This window comes from Micromys minutus (genome assembly GCF_963924665.1).
Source record: "Micromys minutus genome assembly, chromosome: X".
NCBI lineage: Eukaryota > Metazoa > Chordata > Mammalia > Rodentia > Muridae > Micromys > Micromys minutus.
In genome coordinates this window covers 13,816,430-13,841,246 of record NC_137970.1, presented here as the reverse complement: position 1 = coordinate 13,841,246, position 24,817 = coordinate 13,816,430, and the positions used below count along the sequence as shown (strand labels likewise).

The 24,817-nt window shown below is 40.6% G+C and overlaps 1 protein-coding gene across 1 annotated transcript in view; it reads left to right on the top strand.

Moving 5' to 3' along the window:
* Window positions 1–24,817, top strand: part of LANCL3 (LanC like family member 3) — a gene marked incomplete at both ends in the record, with an annotated part of 117,152 nt that overhangs the window by 75,078 nt on the left and 17,257 nt on the right. Inside the window, 2 exons of the mRNA XM_080910821.1 lie at window positions 14,125–14,248; window positions 16,825–17,022. Of these exons, the coding sequence (XP_080766947.1) occupies window positions 14,125–14,248; window positions 16,825–17,022 (322 nt within the window). The remainder of the gene's footprint in view (window positions 1–14,124; window positions 14,249–16,824; window positions 17,023–24,817) is intronic.

The window sequence follows — 24,817 nt, the reverse complement described above, 5'->3', positions numbered from 1 at the left end:
TCATTTTAACAAAATTGAAATGTATTTATCAAGGCATGAGGTGTGAGTGAATGCTGAGAGTGTAACCTGAAGAGGAAGTCACAAATACAGACCAGAATTAGCCTTTTCAGACAGGAAAGGCTTCGTTTGTTTCTGTGAGTATAAGTAAGCACATATTTCTGTATTTCTAACTCTCTAGCACACTATCGTGTGCTCACCATCTGATGGTGTTCTAAATCCCTCGAGGTTATAATTTCCCAAGCATAGTTCCCTTCTTCCTTTAATCTCGCCTTCCATCCCATAGCTTTAGCTCTGACAGCTTGCAGGAGTCATTTCTCTCCTTCTACCAGGTAAGCTCTCAGAATCAAACATTTAGCTTGCTTGACAGCAGGTGCCTTTACTTGAAAAGATGGGCTGTGGCTTGAGAATGCTACAACGACATTCTCATTTAACGCTGGCCTACAGGGGAGGGACTAGTGTGCAATATGCATTAGTTGTCAAGTTTAATGTTATTACTATGGATTGAATGAAAAATGTCCTCCGTGGGCTTATGTATTGATATCTTGGTTCTTAGCTGGAGAAACAATTTAGAGAGATGCTGGGATTTTTAGGAGTTTAGGCATAGCTTGAGAAAGTAGGACACTGAGAGGTATGGTTTAGAAGGATATTCCTGGTCCCAGTTCTTTCCTCCCTTCTTTTCTGCTTCTTGCCCACTGTTGGATAAATAGCATACTTATAGCATAAACTCCATTTATGTGATAGAACATCATGACAAAAAGCTACTTGGGGAGGAATAGGTTTATTTGGCTTACATGCCACCATCACACTTCATTATCTAGGGAAGTCAGGACATGAACTAAAGCAACATAGGAACCTGGAGGCAGGAACTGAAGCAGAGGCTATGAAGGACTGTGCTTACTGTGTTCACTGGCTTGCTCTTCCTGGCTCACTCAATCTGATTTCTTGTTTCTAAATTGTATTTATTTTATGTGTATGAATATCTTGCCTACATGTATGTCTCTGTACCTCATATATGCCTGATACTTGAGAAGACCAGAAGAGGGTATCAAATCCTCTGTGACTAGAGTTACAGACAGTTGTGAACTGCTATATAGGTGCTGGGAAATGAGCTTAGGTCCTCTGGAGGAATAAATGCTTTCTTAACTGTTAATCCATCTTTCCAACATATAAGTTTGTTTTCTTACACATCCCGGGACCACCTTCCCAGGAATGGCACTACCTACAACAGGCTGGGCCCTTCCACATCAATCTTCAGTTAAAATTAAACCCAACAGACTTGCTTGCAGGCCAATCTGATAGGGGTATTTTCTCAATTGAGATTCCTTCTCAGATGACCTGATATTGTTTCAAGTTAGTCGACAAAGACAACCAACACACCTTCTTTGAAACCTGCTTCCATAACTATGTTCTGTGTCACTATGAGTCTAAAACAAATGGAGTTGAGGACTGTGGACAGAAAGTTCTGCATTTATGAGCTAAAATAAATCTTTGCCCAAACATATGTTCTGTTTGCTAGGTATTTTGTCACAGTGACAAAGTTCAACTTACCCAATTATAGTCAGTTATTTTAGGGCTCTTGGATGAGTGAAGAATCCTGATATTCAAGCAACTGATGTAAAAATAATTGTAGGGACAGCAAGTTTTCTCAGCATGTAAATGCACCTGCTGCCAACCATGCCTAATGTCTTTGATTGTGGAAGCCCACGTGGTAAGAGAGAACCAACTTCTGCAAACTGTTTTCTTATCATACCCAAAATATATAGACACCTTTTAATAAAGTATTCTGGTCCATTAATTGTTCTACTAGAAAGAAAGTATATTAACAATATAGGCTTTGTGTTGGAATAAAATGTCTAGTATATGACTTTATGCCTACTCTAAGAAATTAAGCAAATGTACTATACCATCGCATCCACATTCTAAAATTAATTCTATAAATACAGAGTTGTCAATATTTGTCATAACATGTTGAATCACAAAATGCAAAATAGTATAGTTGAAGTCCTACTAATGATCGCCTTTCTATAATTGCTTATTTTGTTTTGTTTTCATTCAGATGAGTAAACTCGGGTCCAGAGAGATTGTTTGGTTTGTTTAGTTACTTAGGTAGTGACAAAATCTTTTCTAGAAAGCAGATGAGCCTGAGGGCTATTGTGAAAGAACAAAGAAACAAGGCCGTGGAAGAAGAATGGCAGTGCAGTCTCAGTTATGAAGAAATATAGTAAATACAGATATGAAAGTCCATAATGAGTCACATGTCACAACAACTTAGGGAAGCTGACATCCCATAAGCATGGACTGGGTGGGAGAGAGGGTATGGGGTATGGGCAGCAGCAGGGTTACTTTGTGAGAAATCTTCTGAAGCTTATGTTACTGGAGAATGTGAGTTGAGTCACTGTTGGACCTCAGATTCCACATGTTGGTAGTTTCCCTGTGGTTTTCATGTGCTCCGTGCCAGGAACAATATAGCATGGTCTTTGGTAGAATCTTAACAAGTCACTGAGTTAGAATTATTATAACTCCTTTTTGGCAAGTGAGAAAACTGAAGCCTAAAAGGGTATGTTAATTAGAATTCTTGCTGCTATTGCAAGATCCCCAACTAAACAGCAAGAATTCATTCTGGCTCCTCGATTCCATGGTTTCAGTCCATAGATGATAGCTTACTTTTTCTTGGTATTTGGTAGAGGAGAAAAATAAAGCAGAACAAAGCTGCCCTCTTCATAGCAGCAAGAAGCAGAGGCATGTGGGGAGAGGGGAGAGCCCATGTTATATTGATAATCTCTCTAGCCCTGTATCATATGCCCATCAGATACTTGAAAACATGGGCCATCGTTTAAGAACACTACAATAACATATTTATTTAACAGTGGCTTACTGGGAAGATCTACCCTGCAGTGGTCAACTGAACATTTATGCTTAATGATATTGTTATGGTGTGAGTCAAAAAGGTTCTCTACAGCGTTATACATTGGAATGTTGGCCCCTGCCTAGTTATCAATGCTCAAAAGCTTAGGGGTTTGGGCTAAGTTGGAGAAAGTTGGTTACTGAGAGGTATGGTACCAGCTTGAGTTATCTTGGCTCCATTTGAGCATGGCTCAAGTGGTTTCTTAGTGACTACATTGTTGAATATTAGACAGTACCTGTCTAGGAAGCCCCATTTGAGGACCCTCCGCAACTTCTTTTAAGGCAGTCTTTCAAATGACTATTCTTTCAGACCCTTGAACCTGTAGTGGGTAGGATTGGTCCAATTCATGTGATGTTCTTAAGATATCCTTGTTGTTTCTGTGAGGCAAAGTGTTTGATTTATTTAAAACAATTTTTAATTAAATTTTATTCACTGATCTTTGAAGGGCCCAGGTGGAAGAATGTGCTTGCCAAAGCATGTGGAGTCCAGAGGGCAACTTGGGAAATTCAGCTCTCTTCTTCCTTCTAACATGTAGGGGAATCAAACTCGGGTTGTCAGGCTTGATGTCAAGTGCATCGCCTTCATCTCATAAGGATTAACCTTCTGGGATCCTACCAACCAGTTCTAAAGGCTTCTGAAAAATGTTTACAGCAACAATTCCACTTCTCTGGTATCAGTATGTCACACTCTCACTGCTTTGTGAGAGTCTCACTGACCATACATCGTATAAGAAAAAGATATTTATTTTGACTCATTGTTTCAGTTTTTAATGTATGGTTGAACAGAAAACTCTCCTGTTACCGGATTAGAGCCTGGAAGGAGCTTGCAGAAAGCATGGAGATAGAGAGTTGCCTAGGAGAAGAAACAGCCCCCAAGTACTAGTGCTCCCCCCTCCCCCTGACCTAATTCTTCTAAGCAAGCCTCACTTCCCATTTTTTTCCAGGGCTTCTAAAATAGAAACACCAGTCATTTAATATAAAGGTTTTTTAAGGGATACTTTATAGGTAAACCAATAAATGTATGTATGTATGTATGTATGTATGTATGTATGTATGTATGTATGTATGTATGTATATTATGTATTTATAATCTGTCTAAATCCAGACTACTAGCATGTAATAAATCTATGTTTAAGATTCGGGCCTTGGTCTAACTCTGAACTCCATGTTTTTGTTTTTGTCGTGGTTTTGTTTCGTGTTTTGTTGAGTGTCTTAGTTAGGGTTTCCATTACTATAAAGATACACTGTGATTTTAGCAACTCTTAAAAACATTCAATTAAAACATTTAATTGGGGCTGGCTTACAGGTTGTGAAGTTCAGTTCATTATTATCAAGGCAGGAGCACAGCAGCATCCAGGCAGGCATGATGCAGGAGCTAAGAGTTTTATGTATTAATCTGAAGGCTTCTAGAAGACTGACTTCCAGTTAGATAGGGGTAGGCTCTCTAGAAGCCCACCCCCGCAGAGAAACACTTCCTTTAACAAGGTCACACCTACTCCAATAAGGCCACACCCTCTAACAGTGCCACTTTCTGGGCCAAGCATATACAAACCACTACATTCCATTCCCTAGCTCCCATAGGCTTGTTCAAACACATGAGTCTATGGGGGTCAAACCTAAGCATTGCATAACACAAAATCATTTAGTCTAACTTCAAAAGTTCCATAACAATCTCTACAATGTTAAAAATCCAAAGTTCAGTCTCTTTCTGAGATTCGTGCAATCTCTAAACTGTAATCCTTTAAGAAATCAAAATCAAAAAGCAGATCACTTACCTCCAATATCATGCAGGTTATATATTACCATTCCACAACTTCATAGTGAGGAAATACTGGACCAAAACAAGACAGAAAACCATCTGGGCAAACTCCAAATTCCACATCTCTAGGTCCAATGTCAAATCTCTCTTAAGATCTCCAATTCCTTTCATCTTAGTTGGCTGCGACACAATTCTTACTCTTTGGCTGGCTCCACTCCCTGTTAGCAGCTTTCTGTGGCAGGTATGCCATGGCTCTGTCATTTCTAACACGTTCGGGTATCAAAGGCAACTTCAACTTCACAGTTTCTTGTTCCAATATCTGGGATCTACACACATGATCTTCTGGCCTTCTCAAAAGGGCTTAAATCACATCTCCAGCTCTGCCCTCTGTAGCACTCAAGGCTCTAGTTGACTCCGCTACTGCTGTTGTTCTTGGTGATCATCTGACATCTCCAATATGCTGGGGTCTCCCACTGCAACTAAGCTTCACCAATAGCCTCTCATAGGCTTCCTTCATGATACCAAGCCTCAACTTCTTTGCATGACCCCTTTAGTCTTGGTCTTCCAATTACAACTGAAGCTCCACCTTCACCAATGACCTTCCATGCCCCTCACAATACCAAGCCTCAGCTGCTCTCCATGACCCCTTCATGTCTTTAAAACCAGTACCACCACACAAAGTACAACCTTGGCTATCTCTGGAACACAGCTTCTTTCTTTCTCTCAGAAGACACTTCCCAGAAGATTTGACCTCAGTGATGCTGGTCTCTTCTTAATCACCACTAATTTCTTAGCTCCCACTAACCAGCACCAGTTGTCCCAGTAGTCCCTTCTATTCTGGACTCTAAAGCCAGAGCCACATGGCTAAAGCTGCTGAGTTCTGCTGCTTACTGGGGCTGGAACATGGCCCCTTGTTCTATTACGTTATCACTAGCTTTCTGTTTTCTATCTCCTTCACTACCTAAGCTTGGTTGTCCTGGAACTTATTCTGTAGCTTGACCTTGAACTCAAGATATTTGCGTGCCCCTGTCTCCTGAGTTCTAGAATTAAAGATATGTGTCACCACACCTGGACTTAAGCCTTTCATCTTACTGTAGCCTCCAGTAGACTTTTCAGACAAGGGCAAAGCGCAGCAACATTCTTCACCAAAACATCATAAGAACAGTCTCTCAACCATATACTAAAATTCTTCTCTACGTGAACCTCTTGGGCAAGGTATGTACAGTTCAAATCACCCTCAGTACTAATGTTTTCTATATTACTACTAGGATGGTATATTACACCCCACTTATAGCATTCCACAGGTTTCTAAATCCAAAGTCCCCAAATCCACACTTCTTCAAACAGCAACATGATATGGGCTATCACAGCAATCACTCAGTCCTGGCACCAACTTCTGTCTTAGTTAGGGTTTCCATTGCTGTGAAGAGACACCATGACCAAGGTAACTCTTATAAATGACAACATTTAATTGGAGTTGGCTTATAGGTTCAGAAGTTCAGCTCATTATCATCAAGGTGGGAGCAGGGTAGCATCCAGGCAGGCATGGTGCAGGATGAGCTGAGAGTTCTACATCTTCATCCAAAGTAAGAGCCATGAGCAGACTGGCTTCCATGTGGCTAGGAGGAAGGTCTAAAAGCCCACCTGCACAATGACGCATTTCCTCCTACAAGACCATGCTTCCTAGTAGTGCCACTCCCTGGGCCAAGCATATTCAAACCAGTTGAGGGTTTTTTTTTAATTTTTATTTTATTGATTTATTGATTAATTGATTGATTGATCGATGTAGCAGAGGTTTGCCCTATCTTACCGCATAACCTAGGCTGTCTTTAACTCTTGACCCTTTTGTCACTATTTTGGAAATATTGGGGTCATAGGTCCGTGTCATTAGGCCTAGCTTCAACACCATAATCTTTTGTATCATTAAGCTGTATTCATTATATTAAAAAACCAGACCCCTCTGATACCTTAAATAACGACAAGGGACCTTAGGTGGTCATCTACTACAAAATAACTCAGAGAATGCTTTCTTATAAACAGCAACACCATCATCCAAAATACTATTGCAAATACAGTATCATGGGTCTCATTCCACAGCCTAGAAAGCCGTGTTTTAGCAAACGTATACAGATTTTCTTCTCGTGCTCTATTGGTTCTGTGATGAATCCCAGCACTAGGGACTGAGAGGCAGGAAGATCCCTGCATTGAAGGCTGGCCTGGTCTACAGGGGGATTTCCAGTGCACTCAAAGCTACACAGAGAAACCTTGTCTCAAAAAAAAAACAAAACAAAAAACAAAGAAAAAAACAACGAAAAAAGAATTTTCAAATTTTGCCTAGTGACAGCAGTGTACAACCATATGCTAAGAACTACCTTTCTGTAGGAGTCTGGAGATCACTTGAGAAGATAGGTGTGGTAGGTGTCTTGATCTCATTTTCCTTCAGGCTCTGAGTCATCTACTGACTCTGGATCTTGACAGGGTGACGAGTACCTCTGACTCATCAAAGTCAGCACTCCACAAAAATGAAGTCGAACCTGTTTTTCCTTTCTGCCTTCCAGTGTTTTGTTGGTTCATGTTTCTCGCCAAGAGAAAGGAATAGAGACAACAGCAAAATGGTATTGGACCAACTGTTTACAATTGGAATTCCCTGCTGAGTTCCCTTAATGACTGGAGAATAATCATTGCTCTAGCAACCTGCCTTCTTATTCCTCATTGCCCAGCATAATAATAGTCAGGGAGCATCAGGAAAACCAGATGGAAAGAACTTGCTCATTCTGCACCAGCACACATGCCCCATTTGGAGGCTAATTAAGAAACTAACAAACCTGGCCACATTGGCTAAGAGAGCTCCCTCCCGGGGTCTGTAAATTTGAACATGTTTTTCCTGCAGGCAGTATATTGATAGACATCTCGCCATTATTGCTTCCTCTTTCTGCGTAATTTAATGATTGTATAACTTTATGCTTGACACGCTTTCTTCTCTGACTGTGTTTTCAAACTTCCCATAGTTCCTTTATTCTAGTTTCTTACCTTACCTAAGAGAAAAACTTCTGCAGTAAAACCAGTCTCTGCTTCCATCATCCTTTGCCACTTCAGATGTGGTCCGGAGGCAACGGCACCAACTTCAGCATCATCTGGCGACTGTTAAAAATGGAGAACCCCAGCCTTCCCTTAGACCTAAGAGATGTAAAATCTTCATATTTATCAAGAGCTTCGGATTTATTTTTGTATGCATTGTTGTTCCAAGTTTCCGCCTTCTCACTACCTTATATACATATCCATCCACTAAAGAGAAAGGCCTGGCTTTTCTCAGCAACCCAGAGAACTCCAAGCGGACAAAAGACAGCAAAAGTGCAAATCAGAACATGTGAATATTGTTCTTATAGAAAACCCCCATGACATTTAAAATTTGTCATTGTTTAAATTGATGACTTTTAAAAAGTGTACAATGGGAAACAGGACGCTATTTTGTTCTTCCCTAGTACTTACTGGAAACACAGAATTGTCTTGTTCTCTGTCATGCAGACATGCTATGTGTTGATATCTGCATTACTGGTACCATACCCTGAAACATGAGATAAATCTTGAAGCTGTCATGTTCCCGAGTATCAGGAAGGAGAGAGTACATACCCTAATTACTTGTAATAACCCTGTTTTATTTTCCCCTAGTATTGACTTTTACAAAAAGGTATAGGTAAGAACCTGGCATGGGGCACTCCCAGCAGTCCAGAGGCAAAGGCAGGGGAATCTCTATGAGTTTGAGATCAGCCTGGTCTACAGAGTGAGTTCAAGTCAACCAAGGCTACATAGTGAGACTGTGTTTCAAAAACACAAAATATGTAAGTAGGAAATGAAGAATTCCATGCTGAGTTCAAATTTTCTTTTTCCTGGTATGCAATGTTTAAGACAAAATGTTTACAGTCCTTCTTTAATAAAATCAAAATATCAATTTGGTAGGTTTCTTCAGTAGACTATAAAGGAGCTTTATGGGGAGTTAAAAGAGAGCTCTATGCAAAAACCTTGTCAGTTTCCTATCCTTCATACAGAAGCCAAAGATGCTTTAGTTGGGGATGGAGGTCTGGGAGCTGGAGAAATGGCTCATCAGTTAAGAGAACTGACTGCTCTTCTGAAGGACCAAGCTTTGATTCCAAAACCTACATGGCAGCTCACAAGTGTCTGTAACTCCAGTCCCAGCAGATCTAGTCCTGATCCTAGCCTCCTTGGGCACTGCTTACACATGGCTTACACATCATAGACATATATTCAGCTACACACTCAGGCACATAAAATTAAAAAAATAAAATAATTTAAAAAGTGTTCCTAGAATATGAGAAGTCCTACTTAGGCAATTTAAGTATACATTGTCATTGGGCCCTCATCTAGTTCCAGGGACTTTAAGAATTCATGGAGAATATCTTACATTAAAGCTTGTGCTTCTCAAGTCTTAATGTTACCATTACCACTCCTTTAAACTCCATCCAACAGTTACCTGGCAACAGCCAGGTATGCTCCACCACACAGTTACCAGGGACATAAAAGGGACTGCTTGCCCCTTCCTCTCTCTCTTGCTCCTCTCTTGCCCTCTTGCTCTTGCCCTTTTTTCCCTCCTCTCCCCATTCCCTTTCCCCCTCTCTCCACGTGCTCATGGCCTGCTTCTACTCCTCTTCTCTCTGCCCCTACTACTCCCTTAACTCTCCTCCCCAAGCCCTAAATAAACTCTATTCTATACTATACCATCGTGTGGCTGGTCCTTCAGTGGGAAGGGATGCCTCATCATGGGCCCACCAGAGTCACCCTCTTTCCCCCATATCTCACTACACCTCCATAGAACATACCCCTCTATTCTTTATATATTTTCCATAACATTGGTGCTGAAATCCGGAACATAACTTTTTATAAACATGTCAGTTACTGCCTGCCACCTGGGGATCTTGTTAAAGAACAGGTTCTAATAGTGTGGATTTTGAACTGGAGCCCGGGAATCTGGATTTCTAAAGGTTCTTAGATGATGGCAAGACTTCTGCTCTGTGGACCACACATTGAGGAGCAGATACATCTGAGATCTCAGATGGTTAATGGGAGTCTTTGACGGAGTCCAAGGACAGAGCAAGACTGACGTCTCTCGGATGTGTGCCTTGAGATTCCTTTTTGCTTTGTCTGAGTAGATTTAGACTGGTTGGCAGCAGAGTGAATATGTTTACGTGGAGGATGGAGATGTGAATTAAAAAAAAGAGTTTGCTGCCATAGGAAAACTTGGCAAGATTTCCTTAAACTGTCAGGAATTATGAGCTATGCTAAGTTTCTTTGCACATCACTGTTTCTGCTGGTGAACCTGCCCCAGGCTCCTTTTATTCTCACTTCTGGTGGCTTACCTAGTCTTCTCTCCCATAGCTGCTGCCTGTTTCCATGAAGTCCCAGCTTGTGCTTGGGCCCATCTCTACCACCTGACGTTCTGTCAGCATCAGCTGCGATTGCTGATGGCTTAGCTTCTTCTACAATATGCATTTCAAATCATCGAGAAGAGGAATCTGATAGCATAGGATGCCTTACCACACTGATAAACCTAGGATTTCACTGCTACTATCTGGAAATCTAATTACTGCTGATGGGGGATAGGTCAGTGGTATTTGATGCCCAGACAAAGAGATATAGCTGGCAAAGATTGCTGTTTCATAGGGGCTGTGTGCCAGGACAGAATCTGTGGGGGTAGGGCAAGCATCTTGCAGCCTAGTCCATTTTATTTGTTTGCTTAATGAAGGTCATCTCTGCACGGATGTGGTTCAGTCATAGCCTTCAGGCAGAATCCAGAACCATACCGTTTGTTTTATTGCTCTTTCATCTCTTTATCCTCAGAGGCCAGCCTAATATGAATATGCAGGGTCAGTGAAGTGAATCACTTAACTAATGAAACGGTTTAAAGCCAACCACCACAGACCTGTTTCTGCATCTTTGCCATGTCTTTATTTTAATGCAGCATAGGCAAAGGAGGTTGAAAAAAAAGCCTAATTAATCCAAAGTACAAACACAGTGTTAGGTCCTCCATGTGAAGAATACAGGAGAAGGCATCAGGCTTGTTTTAGGAAAGATCTGATGGACAGGCAGCTTCCTGTCCCTTTCCACATGTGAAATGCTACTTCCTCATCCCAGGATGTCTGAGTGCACTCTGAGGGTATCTACTCAGAGCTCAAGCAAGTTCGCCTTCCTGAGTGCTCCAAGCAGGAAATGAAGGGATGTTTGAGAAAGCAGATGCCTAGGGAGAACCAGACCCAGCCCTCGCCCTTACAATTCACTTCTGCTTTTGCTCTGTACTGTTTGTTCGGGGAGGAAGGTGAGGAGGGGCACATTCTTTCTCAATATTCTTTCCCGAATGCAGACTTTTAAGGAGAACTATCTTCAGTTTTTATTTGCTGATCAATAAACTCAAGGGTAGGTCTTGTCTGTTCCCAGAGATAAAGAACGGTGTGCGTTCTATCCAGCTGAACAAGCAGCACGGTTCGCTTTGTTTTTCACGGTGTTTCTGGGAGATAAGAAGAAACCGCCCAGACATGATGCATGACCAGGCAAGGTTTTGAAAGAATATTATTTTTATCAATTCATTCGATATTTTGAACTGTGGGATGAAGAGAATGGGGGAGGGGCACCATATGCAGGACAAGCTGCTTTTCTCCCCGTGGCTGCAAAACAAATAGGAGACAATGAACACATGTTTAACGGGGGAGAGCATATGACAGTGTTCAGTTATGAATATGGAAAGCAAGTAGGAAAAATTGTAGTAATTTAGTAATTCAGAGGAGTGCAGCCCTGAAAATTGAGTGAGTGGCCATTTTCTACCACACACACACACACACACACACACAAAATGTCTGTCATGTGAACTCAGAATAAATACAGAGAAGCCGTTTAGATAGCCAAGAATCAAGATATGTTCCTAGGAAAACAGAGGGTGGATAGAACCGGGATAGTATGCCATTAGGTCCAAACCCTCTAAGGATCTTACCAGGATGGAGGGACTGACTTCAGATTAATGATGCAAGACTTCTTTGGTTTTCAATAGACCTCCTCCATCTACTCCTCCCAGACTCCCACATCTCTTTCCTCCCATAGCCACTCCTCCTCTGCTTCCCTTCAGAAAGAAGCAGACCTCCCAGGGACATCACCTGAACACAGCATAACAAGTTGCAATAGGTCCAGGCCTTCAGGAATCCCACAAGAATAAATACCAATCATAACATATATGCAGGGGACCTAGAAAAGACCTATATGGGCTCTGTGATTGCTGCTTCAGTCTCTGTGAGTTTCTATGAGCCCCAATTAGGTGATCTCTGTGATTTTGAGGCCAGCCTGGTCTACAGAGCGAGTTCCAGGACAGCCAGGAATGCACAGAGAAGAAACCCTGTCTTGAATGCCCCCCGGAGGAAATATGATGTGAACAATAAGATTCAGTGCAAAATCAGTTGCTCTAACTAAAGTGCAGAGAATGTTTTCCTATGGCAGATGAATGGGGGTGGGCTGCATCTTACGTAAGTTTAGAGCTGTAACATCATTTAGGAGAAATATGGTAAATGCTAAGCAAAAGTGTGAGTGTGAGTGGATGTGGCAATGGTGATCCTTAAGAAGATGGGGTTTTCATCCCTAGGAATAAAAGAGGGTTGGCATTAAGAAACAGAAACAGGCAGCCAATAAAAGGAAAACTGAAGTTGAAAGCCATAAGGTTATTACTTCTGAGAAAGTGGAACTGAGGATTGAGTAAAATTTTAGGGAGGCTGAAGAGTAGCAGGCCATCATCTATGTTTCTTCCCATCTCTAGGCTCACGAGCTTCAGTTGTGTCTTATTTCTGTCAGCAGATAGTACACTCCCTGTAGGGCAAAGTGTATCCCATGCCTAAGAATTTCCCCCCATGATATCTAGTGAAGGCCTTACTAGAAGAGGAACTCAATAAATGTTATTTTACCCTTAAATATATTTTAACATGGGGTATTGGTATATAGGCCAGGCAAATCTTGAACTTGAGATTCTCCTGCCTCAGAGTCCCAAGTGCTTGAATGATAGGATGTGCGCCACTCTCAACGACACTTTTCTCTTGTGGTAGTTCTTTTTCTAAACAAGTCTTCACTTTGACAAACCCACAAACTGGATTGTATTTTTCTTTCATAATATTGGGCAAAACAGAGGAGAGTTATAGCTGCAATCATCAGTGTATTATCTGGAATATAATTGGTCTAATTACAGATAAAAAGGAATGAGATGTGCATGCCTTAAGAGAGAGTCCAAAAATCAGTGAGTGTTTTTCTTGATGGGAGATTCATTCAATCAGGCTGGACTATAGATGCCATTTATCCAGGTCAACCTAACCCGTTCTTTTCTAGTCACATTTGCCATTTGAGAAGCTCGGTGTCCCCCAGAGCAAATGCCATGTCAATCATGGTCACTGTCTTAGTGCCAACCCCTACAGTAAACTTGCACGAGCTTAAGAAATGACCACAAAAAGAAGGCAAAGAGAGAGACGTGGGTTAAGGGAGGGAGAACTCTGTATTTTAGACTTCATATAGAACTTGCTTATCTGTTGCCAAAGCCCCCTCTTCCCCCAATCTCAATTTCTGTGTTTGGCACCAAGGATCAAAAATGATGACATGTCACAATCTTTGCTCTTAAGGGGTAATAGTCTAGTATGAACCAGAACTAAGGCAGCAGGAGGGCAAGTGTTTCATCCTAACAGGAAGCCTGGTGATAGGGGATACAAACCAAAGCAAGCATCCTGTTGGCCCCTAAGAGAAGACAGGTCACAGAACACTGAGCAAACCAGAGGAGATTCTTAAGAAACTCCCTGATGCTTTGGAGGCTTGAGAACCTTTTACTCTTCCTCCACAATCCTGAAACTGATTATGGACAGTTTGAAGAAAATGGAAGACTCCCAGTCCTTGCATTTCAGCCTCTCTCTATTCAAAGTCCTTCTGGCGTTTAAATGATTTTGGTCTTGGCAAAATCGAACTTTGCTTTCATTCTGGGAATGCGAGTGGCAGCTCTGAATTTGTCAAGCAGAAGCTTGTTGTGTAAATGTGACTTTATAAGCACAGCCTAACCAGCTCAAACTCCAGGCCTGCTGTCTGGGCGAGCCTTGAAACACCTATTGTGTCTGGAGCCATGGCTTCATTAACATGATCCATCAGCCTCAGCATTTGTTCTTTTCTGAGAAAATTCTTGTCCCAGTGACAGAGATTAATGATAGAACACCAGGATGGTAGGCTTGGCATTTTATAACGGCCTATCACAGCAAAGGTGCCTGTTTCAAGCGATCTGAAGACGGCAGATAAACTCAAATTAAAATAAGGAGAAGGAGTGGCAAATAAAGTCTTCTGGAAGAGGATTGTAGCAATATACCGTTGGCCTTTTTCATGTTTCAGGGGTACAGAGATAAAGGTCCTGCTCTGACTTTGGCTTCTTGGTTTCTTTCTTTATTCAGGTATTGAGCCCAACACAAATTAAAGCAATATGCCAGGCAATTCTGGACTCCGGGAAGCAGTATGCTCTGAAGAAAAGAAAACCATTCCCCCTGATGTATTCTTACTACGGAACGGAATACCTGGGTGAGTGGCACTCACTCTAGGCTGGAGAGAGTCTCTCAGGGTAACACCTAGTAAAGGAGTGCTTTTAGTTTGGCCATAGGCCATTATTATTCAGGAATAAGAATGGCTTTAACACATTTGAAAACAAAAATTGAGATATAATTTAATATGGTTTCATAACCTGAAAGACATAACTGTAACTATTTTAATATTCATGTTTCTTAAAGACGAAAACTTTTATTTATTTAATTGAGATAGAAGTCTCAATACATTGCCTAAGATATCAGATATCTTGCCCTAGCCTCACAAGGAACTGGGCATATATCACCAGACATAGCTTACTTAACTTTGTTGACATATGGTGAACACTTGTCACACGGATTCTAAGTAATGCTTTTGAGTAAGGGAGTAAGATTAATCTACTAAGGCTTTGGTGACAGGCAACTAAACTACAATGAATAACATCGAGCTCTGATTTTTGTAAGAAACAAAAAAGTGAAGAAAAATGGAGTTCCTCCCAGTTTTCGTCCTTACACTCCCTAGCAAGATTTGGAAGGCCCTCTGAAAGTCACATTTAAACCATGTCTCGTTCCTCTATCCTCTGTCTAGTGTAGTTTGTCACACACAAAGCAACCTTTCCCCTTTAAACCATTGTTTATGTTCCTTTTTGCCTAGAACATTTCCCTTCCCACAAGCCCTTTATCTGCTTTTAACAGTCTTCAAAACTCTTTGTGTCTTGGGGGAAAGGTTGTCAAAGCTTATCTTAAGAATCATTGACATGTTTCAGGTATGTTTCCTTGAAGCAAATAGGGTGACATCATGGCATCATGTCCACACTGTTAATGAAGTCCTTACCATATCACATTATAATCTGTGACTCACTTGTATAACTGCCCTGTCAGGTTTTGTGTACATTCAGGATGAGGATTCATTCATTTAGCTTTGTAATCCTTGGACCTTTGCCACAGAGCCTGCATTTAATGAGGGTACCCAAAGGAGGTGGTGAATGGCTAATGAGCAACATTAGAGTTTTCTCAACGAAATTTTTCCTAAGTCTTTGAAGGACCAGACCTTAAACCAGGATTTGAATACAAAAATTCATTTGAAATGTAATCCTAAAAAGCATTGATTGAGAAGTGGGTGGAGAAATGAGACAAGGAAGAGAAAGAATTTCACCTACTGCTATATAAGGAGCAGTTCTAGACATCAGAGGCTCTGTGTTAGACTTTTGAATTGCTTTTAAAGAATGCCTACTGTAACAACTTAAGGGCAGAAAGACTTTAAGACTTTTTTTTTTTTTTTTTTGCTCCTGGTTTTTGAAAGTCAATTCTGTTGTCACTTGACTGCATTTATTCTGGTCCCATATTAGGGAAGAACATTCTGGTAGCAGGGGTATCTAAGCACATGTCAGAGTTACTCCTCTCATGGTATATAAGAGTCAGAGGAGAGGAGGGCCTGAAGACCCTCAATCATACTTACTTATCTTTGACTTACTACAGATAGGCCCCGCATTCTAATGTTTCCTCAACATCCCCAAATAATACCATCTAGTGGAAAACAAGAATCCACTGTATAATTTGATAGGAAATATTTCATATTCAGACTGGACAGGTTCAGTCCCACTGGGGATTCTTAGAGGTCATATGGGACATACCTCAGAGTTGTCTAACTCAAAGATTGAGGGAATTAGTGCATTTATCGATTCATTCCCTGTTTTATTGGCTGGAATATCCATGGCGTATGAATTCTGCCTTGTCTCTGTGTATTAAGCATGTTTTTGTGTCCAAAAAAGAAACCTCAGGCAAAAGAATAAACATATAAAGTACAAAGTATGGAGCATAAGGTACCAAATATGTCAGGGTGCCAGCAGTGTCTTTAAGATTATTTTATTAATAATTGGTTTTTTTAAAAGACAGATTAATATCCTGGCCATTGATATACATATTATAAACCAAATTTCTGGTAAATGGGGAAATACTTTCCTGAAAACTTAAGCTTCCTCTTAAGACTATAGAGTATGCATTATATATATAGTCTAGGTCGTCTATGTCAGGTAATACAGAAATATTTACATGAATGGTGTGTGTTTGTATAAATAATGAAGAAATAATAAAGGAATTGGCCTAAAGGATTATAAGGCTCAAAAATCAAGATCTAAAAAGGTCAGTGTTGTAAGTTCCAGGCAGAGTCGAAGCACATTTCAGAGTTACTCCTCTCATGGTAGATAAGAGTCTGAAGAAAAGGTTCAACCTTCATTGTCTCCGCAAGCTCGCAAAAAGACATACATAGAAACAATGTTTAACAAAATCCCTAGGCAGCATCTTGCCCATTTAAGTTGCCATATATACTCTGGATACAGACCTGTTACAGAGCACTGCACTGCATCCATGTGCAAATGGATGACTATAACTATGTTCCAATAAAACTTTATATACAAAAGTAGTAGTATTTTTTTAACAACTCAGTTGGTATGATACTATATGTGCTTTCAAGTAATGTTTTAATTAAAAAGAGATCTCATGGCTTTCTTTTACTAAGTCAAACCATGACTTCCCTTGTTGGATAAGTGATGCTTTTTTTTTTTTTTGTCCACACAGGGGCAGCTCATGGCCTTTCGTCCATCCTTCAGATGCTCCTTTCTTACCATGAGCATCTGAAACCTTCGGATCAGGAGCTGGTGTGGCAGTGTGTGGACTTCCTCATGGAGCAGGAACAGAATTGCAATTGGCCACCAGAGCTTGGAGAGACCATTGAGAGAGAGAATGAACTAGTCCACTGGTGTCACGGAGCTCCAGGTCTCCCACATACTCTTGTCTGAAAGCAGGGTCATTCATCCAGCTTACACAAAGCGGGGGGAGGGGGACCCATTGTTATAATATTTGAGAGTATTTCTCACCATAGGTCATAGGTATCAAGTTGAAATTTGGGAAAACTAAAAATGCCTTAATCTTTAAGGTCCTTCTGAAAAGTATTCCATAGATTGAAAAAGTACATCTCTTCATCCATAATGTTAAGCAAGTGTTCCCTTAAAATGTAATGTGAATTGCATATGTGGGCAAGCTTTAAGGGTATCTGAGTGGTAAGACTGAGAGATTAGTACACTCAGAATACTGGGTTTGATTCTCACAAAAAGAATGGGTGTCTCCATGCTCAAAAGCAAATAGAAATGGGTAAGATTTATTTTAATCATATATTAACTAAATCGTATTATGTCAGTAAGATACTAATTGAACAATAGACATGGTTAGGCTGGGGCAAAGTGGTGTTGGTAGAACACTTGTCGGGGACAAAGAAGTACCTGGGTTCAATCTAGAGCACTGAAAAAATGAGAGTACACATTTTTTTAAAATATAGAAATGTGTCATTATGGTTCTGGCAGAGCCTCTGAGGACACATTCATATCAGGCTCCTGTCAGCAAGCACTTTTTGGCATCAGCAATAGTGACTGGGTTTGGTGGCTGCATATGGAATGAATTTCCAGGTGAGGCAGTCTCTGGATGGCCTTTCCTTCCATCTCTGCTCCTCTATTTGTCCCTGTGTTTCTTCCCATGAGTGTTTGTTCCCTTCTAAGAAGGACTGAGGCCTTTCTTCTTTTTGAGCTTCATAAGGTCTGTGAATTGTATCTTGGGTATTTTGAGCTTTTTGGGCTACTATCCACTTATCAGTGAGTGCATACCATGTGTGTTCTTTTATGATTGGGTCACCTCACTCAGGATGATAGCTTCTAGCTCCATCCATTTGCCTAGGAATTTCATGAAGTCATTGTTTCTAATAGCTGAGTAGTACTCCATTGTATAAATGTACCACAGTTTCTGTATCCATGCCTCTGTTGAAGGACATCTGGGTTCTTTCCAGCTTCTGGCTATTATAAAGAAGGCTGCTATGAACATGATAGAGCATGTGTCCTTGTATGTTGGAGCATCTTTTGGGTATATGCCCAGGAGTGGTATAGCTGGGCCCATGGGTAGTATACTATGTAGAATTTTCCGAGGAACCACCAGAATTATTTCCAGACTAGTTGTACCAACTTACAATCCCACCAACAATGGAGAAGTGTTCCTCATTGTCCACATCCTTGCCAGCATCTGCTGTCATCTGAGTTTTTTATCTTAGTCATTCTCACTGGTGTGAGGTGGAATCTCAGGGTTATATTGATTTGCATTTCCCTGATGATTAAGGATGCTGAGCACTTCCTTAGATGCTTCTCAGCCATTTGATATTCCTCAGTTAAGAATTCATTGTTTAACTCTGTACCCCATTTTTAATAGGATTATTTGATTCTCTGGAGTCAACTTCTTGAGTTCTTTTTATATATTGGATACTAGCCCTCTATCAGATGTAGAATTGGAAAAGATCTTTTCCCAATCTGTTGGCTGTCATTTTGTCCTATTGACAGTGTCCTTTGCCTTACATAAGCTTTGCAATTTTATGATGTTCTTGAGCATGGGTACCTCAGTGGAGGAGCTAGAGAAAGAACTGAAGGAGCTGAAAGTATTTGTAATCCCATTGGAAGAACAACAGTGTCAACCAACCAAAACCCCCAGATCTCTCAGGAACTAAAACACCAACCAATGAATATACATGGAAGGATCTGTGGCTCCAGTTGAATGTGTAGCAGAGGATGGTATTGTTTGGCATCAATGCGAGGAGAGGCCTTTGTTCCAGTGAAGGCTTGTTTTCCCAGTGTAGGGGAATGCCAAGGCGCTGAGGTGAGAGTGGGTAGTTGGGAGTGGGTGCATCTTCATGGAAGCAAGGGGAAAAGGGAGGGGGAATAGAAAAGGGGAAAAGGGATAACATTTGAAATGTAAATACATAGAATATCCAATAAAACGTTAAAAATTATGACAATGTTTAAAATTCAGTGTTAATTTTACACTTATATAACTTGCTAATAAAATGCTACATTTCAAAGCCCTTTTTGCTACAATGAAGGTGTTCATCTGCATCCTGATCATTTATATGGTGGCCCCTGGCCTATTAGCATGACAGCTTGTAAATTTCTAATCTCAGGTCCACTCACAGCCTGTAAATCACAATATGTATTTAATCAGTACCTTTATGAAATTTTTGTGAGCCTTTAAATATGAGATGCGACATTTTGAAACTTGTGTTCAGTTGAGTCTTTCCAGTAACAACTAATCAATTTTCTAAAGAAATTAAAATCCATCTCCAGTGAAATATGAAACTGAGCCTTGAAACTTAGACTTTATTAACTACTTCTCCTTTAACAAATACCATTACACTGCCAACAACTCTTTTGGAGAAGGAACAATTTAAAAGAAGTTAAAACAAATTCAGTTGATTTGAGAAAGAGATTGAAATATCAATTAATGCAGCTATTAAGTTTGTTCTTTGACAATTCCACATGTGTATATTGGTTTATAATTACTTTTACCTTCCAGATTTCTTTTCATTTTTATTTGATATTTTATTTGTTTACATTTCAAATGTTATCCCTCTTCCCAGTTTCCTCCACAACCCCCTTATCCAATCCTCCCTCACCCTGCCTCTATGAGGGTGCTCCCCAACCAACCTACCCACTCTTGCCTCAGTGGCCTAGCGTTAACCTATCCTGGGTCATCAAGCCTTCACAGGACCAAGGGGCTCTCCTTCCATTGATGCCAGACAATGCCATCCTCTGCTACTTATGCAGCTGGAGTCATGGGTCCCTCCATGTGTACTCTTTAGATGGTGTTTTAGTCATGAGAGCTTTGGCGGGGTCTGGTTGGTTGATATTGTTGTTCAGTTTTGCAAGGCTGCTTCAAACCAAAGAGCATGACTTTAGATTACATTTTATTTATCTTTGCCTTGTTTCCTGATTTTTATTGCCTCCCTTCCACCTTTAATTAATGTTCCTTAATCCAACTGGAGTTCTGTTTTCTCCTTGATACAGTTTGAAGTGATGAGTAATACAAGCCACTGCCTATTGCAGTATTTTCTCTGCCTGCCACATTTAACTAAGGAAGGACTGGCAAATTGTATTTATAAAAGTACCAGGACATAGTACATTATGTTCAGGGTAACTGCTGCCAGGTATAATTTGTGCCCATTACTTCTTGCTTTGACCTTTTAGGGGGAAAACAGCACTTATTTACGGTCCTGGAAATAATGTGTCTTGTTATGCTCAATAATTCTATTTCCTGTCCCTCTTAATCATTTTTGGTGATGGTCTCTGGATATTCTCCAAACATCCCAGCATCCTTGAATTTTGGAGATGTTCCAAATTAAATGTAGAATAGTTTAAAAGGACTCGGTGTGCTAGTAAAAGCCCTTGCCAGAGTATGAAGATAATTTACTAAAATGAATAGACAAGGCTATTCTTTTATTATTTTATCACACCTGTTTTATTTGATGGTGGATGAGAATGTATACACCTTATTGGGGTGAACCGGGAATTAAATACCTTTTGTGAGAGGAAAAAATGCCCAGGAAGGGAAGCTCATTAGCTGAACACTCAGGGCCTATCTGCATACCTCATTAGCATAGAGAATTCCAGATTTTATGCCATGTGACTGATTGTCATGGCTCTCTCAGTAGGGTTTCCTTGCTTGTTCCAGAACAGGTAGTGGTAGGCAGAAAGTGGTCCAGATCCTTCCTACTGTTGTCAAGCTTGAGGTTTAAGGAGTCTGAGCTCAGCTAATCAGGTCAGAAAGCTCCAGGTGGCTGGAATTATCTGAGAGTCCTCTGTCCAGTTTGGCTTCTCTGAGTGATTGCTCAGCAATCGTCACTGTTTGCATGCTCTTAAGGAGGCAATCATCACCCAATCTGGTCATTTTGTGGGACTTCCTGATGCTAGATAGATATGGCTGGTGGGAAATGCTGAATGGTTCTTTGAACAATCGGTTCTCATTGGCTCTTGTCTTCAAGATTTTGACAAAAAAGAATCACAAGTCTTTGAAAAATTATAATTTTTGGCATGACTTAAAAGTTCCTCTTTTGACTTGACAGAACATAATCCATAACTTAAAATGATTAAGAAGACAAGCAAGGTCTGTGCAGCAGTTGGACAGAGGAAGTGAAGTCCTCACTTCTGAGGTCTTCTCCATCCCCCACTTTCCCTAAAAGTGGTTAGGTGAAGGCTGAGGGAATTCACAGCCCTTTGAGAGAGAAGATGGGAAGGTGTTTCCAGAGCTCTTTACAGACCTGCATTTGTACAGACCTGGCAGGATTGATCACGAGGAACAGGGATTTTCTTCACCTCTCCACACACTGCCATTCTCAGGATCTCTTCCATTTATGTATAGTACGTTTAATCTCAATCCCCAGCAGGCCGGACTCTGCAGCCCAGGCTGCCCTCCGACTCTCCCAATCCTCCAGCCTCAGCACCCAAGTGCTGCCGCTACTTAGGACTAGGTTTGTACATTTGTTCATCAGAATTATTCTCTGGGTTGAGAATTCAAGAGCACCTCGTCCTTAGCCACACGAAATAGGGACAAGCCTATTCTTGATGTAGATGCTTAAATGGCTGTTGTTCTATCTTTTCTATGTACCAGGTGTTTTGGCAGGCCATGGACTTTGATATCGTAGCTTAGGATTCATGACATTAGAGACTTGCTTTATCCTTTAGCAGTCATGCTAAGTGTTTTGAGAAGAGTAGCATAAATACATTGCTCCAAAACAAGAACTATTAAGTCAATGTAGTCACTGAAGTATCAAAATAAAACAAAGCAAAACAATTCCCTAATGAAATGAGGCCCATTATTTCTGCTAATGCTAGCCCTCACCTAAGCATGATTATAAAACTGGTATTCGCAGGTCAAAGACAGTCAAGTTCTTGCTGAAGTTGACTACAGTAAAAAAAAAAAATTTCCCCAAATCCAATAGGAAATTGGCTAGAAAGATAATTGTGTTTGTTTGAGAAAAAATATTTTGAGAAATAGACTTACGAACAGCACAGATGGTTTGGGATGACAAGTTATTCTTGTGATTCAAATCCTGCCAGAGATAATCTACAACGTGGAACTTCATTAATGATACCTTATCTATGCCTCTGTTTCCAGTGACTTTCTTTCAGCCCACCCCACATATGCCCAAGTTATTATGCATGAAATGTATTACTATTAAGCATAACTTAACAGTTCTGGAGTCTAATTGTAGCACTATAACTGACCAGTTAAGTGACCTTGAGAAAAATCATTTTAAAAGAATCTGAAATGAACTCGATATTTTTGTCATCATTGACATATTTTTACACTTGGACCTTTGCCATTCCCAAGGGATATATCTCAGATGCTTTTAGAAACACCCACATTTATAAATACCCATAGTGACATGCAGCTTTTTCTCACTAAACTCAATAAAGTATTGCAGGAAGACGCATGTGATCCCTTCATAACCTTGAGCACTCTGAAATACAGGAGAGAAGTCATTTGCAAAATCACCAAAACAAATGCTGTGGCTAAAATAACCTTCCCGAGTGCATCTGGTTACAGCGTTACTCTGGTAACGCTGACAGGCATGCTTCCTTTACTCGGGGTGAGACACAGGTGTGAGCAGTTTTAACAATGCATCCCACAAAGGCTCTTGGGTAGGTGACTTTGAATAAAGAAGCAGAGCTCCTGAAGTGCATGTTGGTAACTAAGTTTTGTAATGACTCAGCAAAATTACACACCTACCGTGGGTTGAAAGGAGTGTACTCTACCTGTGACGAGACTCTGGAGATCTCACATTTCAATGATTTGGCCTCCCAAACTATCTCTATTAAATTATAATTAAAATAAAATTAAAAATAGAACTAAAACATAATATCAATTAAAATCATAATAAAATTGAAACCTTTATTAAATAATAATTGAATTTCCTGGCTGTATTTGACAAAGTCATATACGATCACTGACTTGTGTTCATATCCTTGAATGCTAATTAGTGACCCTAGGAAAATTCTGTGATAGGTACCATCACTGTCAATGAAATATGACTTGCTTCCCCTTAAGAGTCAGAAGCCTTGGATTTTTTTTTTAAGGTCAAAGTAGGAGCTGACAAATTTAGAACATTTTCAAGATCCCTATACATATACCATTCTGCGATCCCAGGCTTTAATAAAGGACTTTTGACCCTGGCCAGAACCTTAGGATCTGTATGTTGTCTGAGACTACTGCCTTGGTATAACAAACCATCTGGGTCTATCTTCTTTTTCAAATCTTTGCTCTGCTTCCAGCTTCTGCTAGGGAATAAATGAGGTATCACAGGGCCAATGGACATTTGTGGGACTATTTGGTAGCAATACACCACACCAAAAATACGAGGAATAAAAAGGACAAATATGATAAAATCCCTGCTCTTTGCCGGTGTGCCTTATAGTAGTGGAGGCAGATGCAGAAACAGATGGTTTTAAGTTGGTTCTGTATAAGTGTTACATTATATATACTGTTAGACCGGATGCAAGAGGAGAGATTTCTCATGCTGCTTCCAGATTCAGTGAAGGCTTCCTAGGAAAGCAATTCCTGGGTTAAGTTGTGCCAAGAAAAACAGGAGGCTTCTTCCAAGAATAACATGGGTGCTAAGAAGGATGGGAGCACTGTAGGTAATTTGATTTTACCAACAAGAAAAGCTTCAGTCGGAAAATGGAGAAGAGGTTGGCAGACACGCAAGATGTTGATCATGAAGGGCTTTCTGTAGCATGTTAGGGCACCTGTATAATATGGAGCCCATTAGCTTTTCCTTGACTGAAACAGTTTTCACTTAACACAATCTTTTCTGAGTGTCTGGAAGCAGAGCATACTCTCAGGGGAACCTAGTAGGCCACAGGGTTGTAGGACGGAGAGACTAAGTAAAACCAGAAAATGTGGCTTTCAATTTACTCTGATATCCAGGGATGCTGATACGCACAAGATATACGAAAAATCTGGTTCTGTCTGGAGGCAAGGGGGCAGGTTATTTGTGTCTATCTGTGATAGTAAACTTTGGAGGGTTGAGTACATGCTTTGTGTTTGCCTGTGAGGAAATCCCCAAAGATGGGAATCCAGGAGCTTTGTTAGCAGCCAGCTGTTACAAGAACTCAGATGTTTCATACTTGCGGGCACCCCACTGATTCCTGCATACTCCAGTACTAGGTTAGCCGATGACTGCCTTTCCTTCCAGCCCTCCTGTGTGTTCCCTGGCTATATTTGTCTAAACATAGTGAGATTAAGCTCTGAAAGCCATTAAAGATGGTAGCATTTTGAAATCTTCATCTGCCATAGTTTCTGCTCAGTTCGTATCTGAACAGCTAACAAAGCCTATGAACTTACTCGTTGGTGAGTTTTATTTCCACCTTTTTGCCAACAAAACAAGCTCAGAGCTATCCTGCCTTTCTTTAGGTCTTTTCTTACAATACCGAGTTGGGGGGAGATCACATTGTTATGCAATAAACCAAAGCCAACCACCTTCATAATAGACTTTTAGGAGTTTCCTGTTACCCACAGTATACAGTCTAAAATGCCTACCAGAAGCTAGCATACCAGCTAATAATCTGAATTCATTCTTCTACCGTACTGGCCCATGGGAAGGATGCTTCCACACTGATCCAGTAGTTTAGTCTTCACGCCTCTGAACCTAGTAGCCTGTATGATCTTGGTACCTAAGATGCTTTCCTTGCCTCATCTTGGGCCC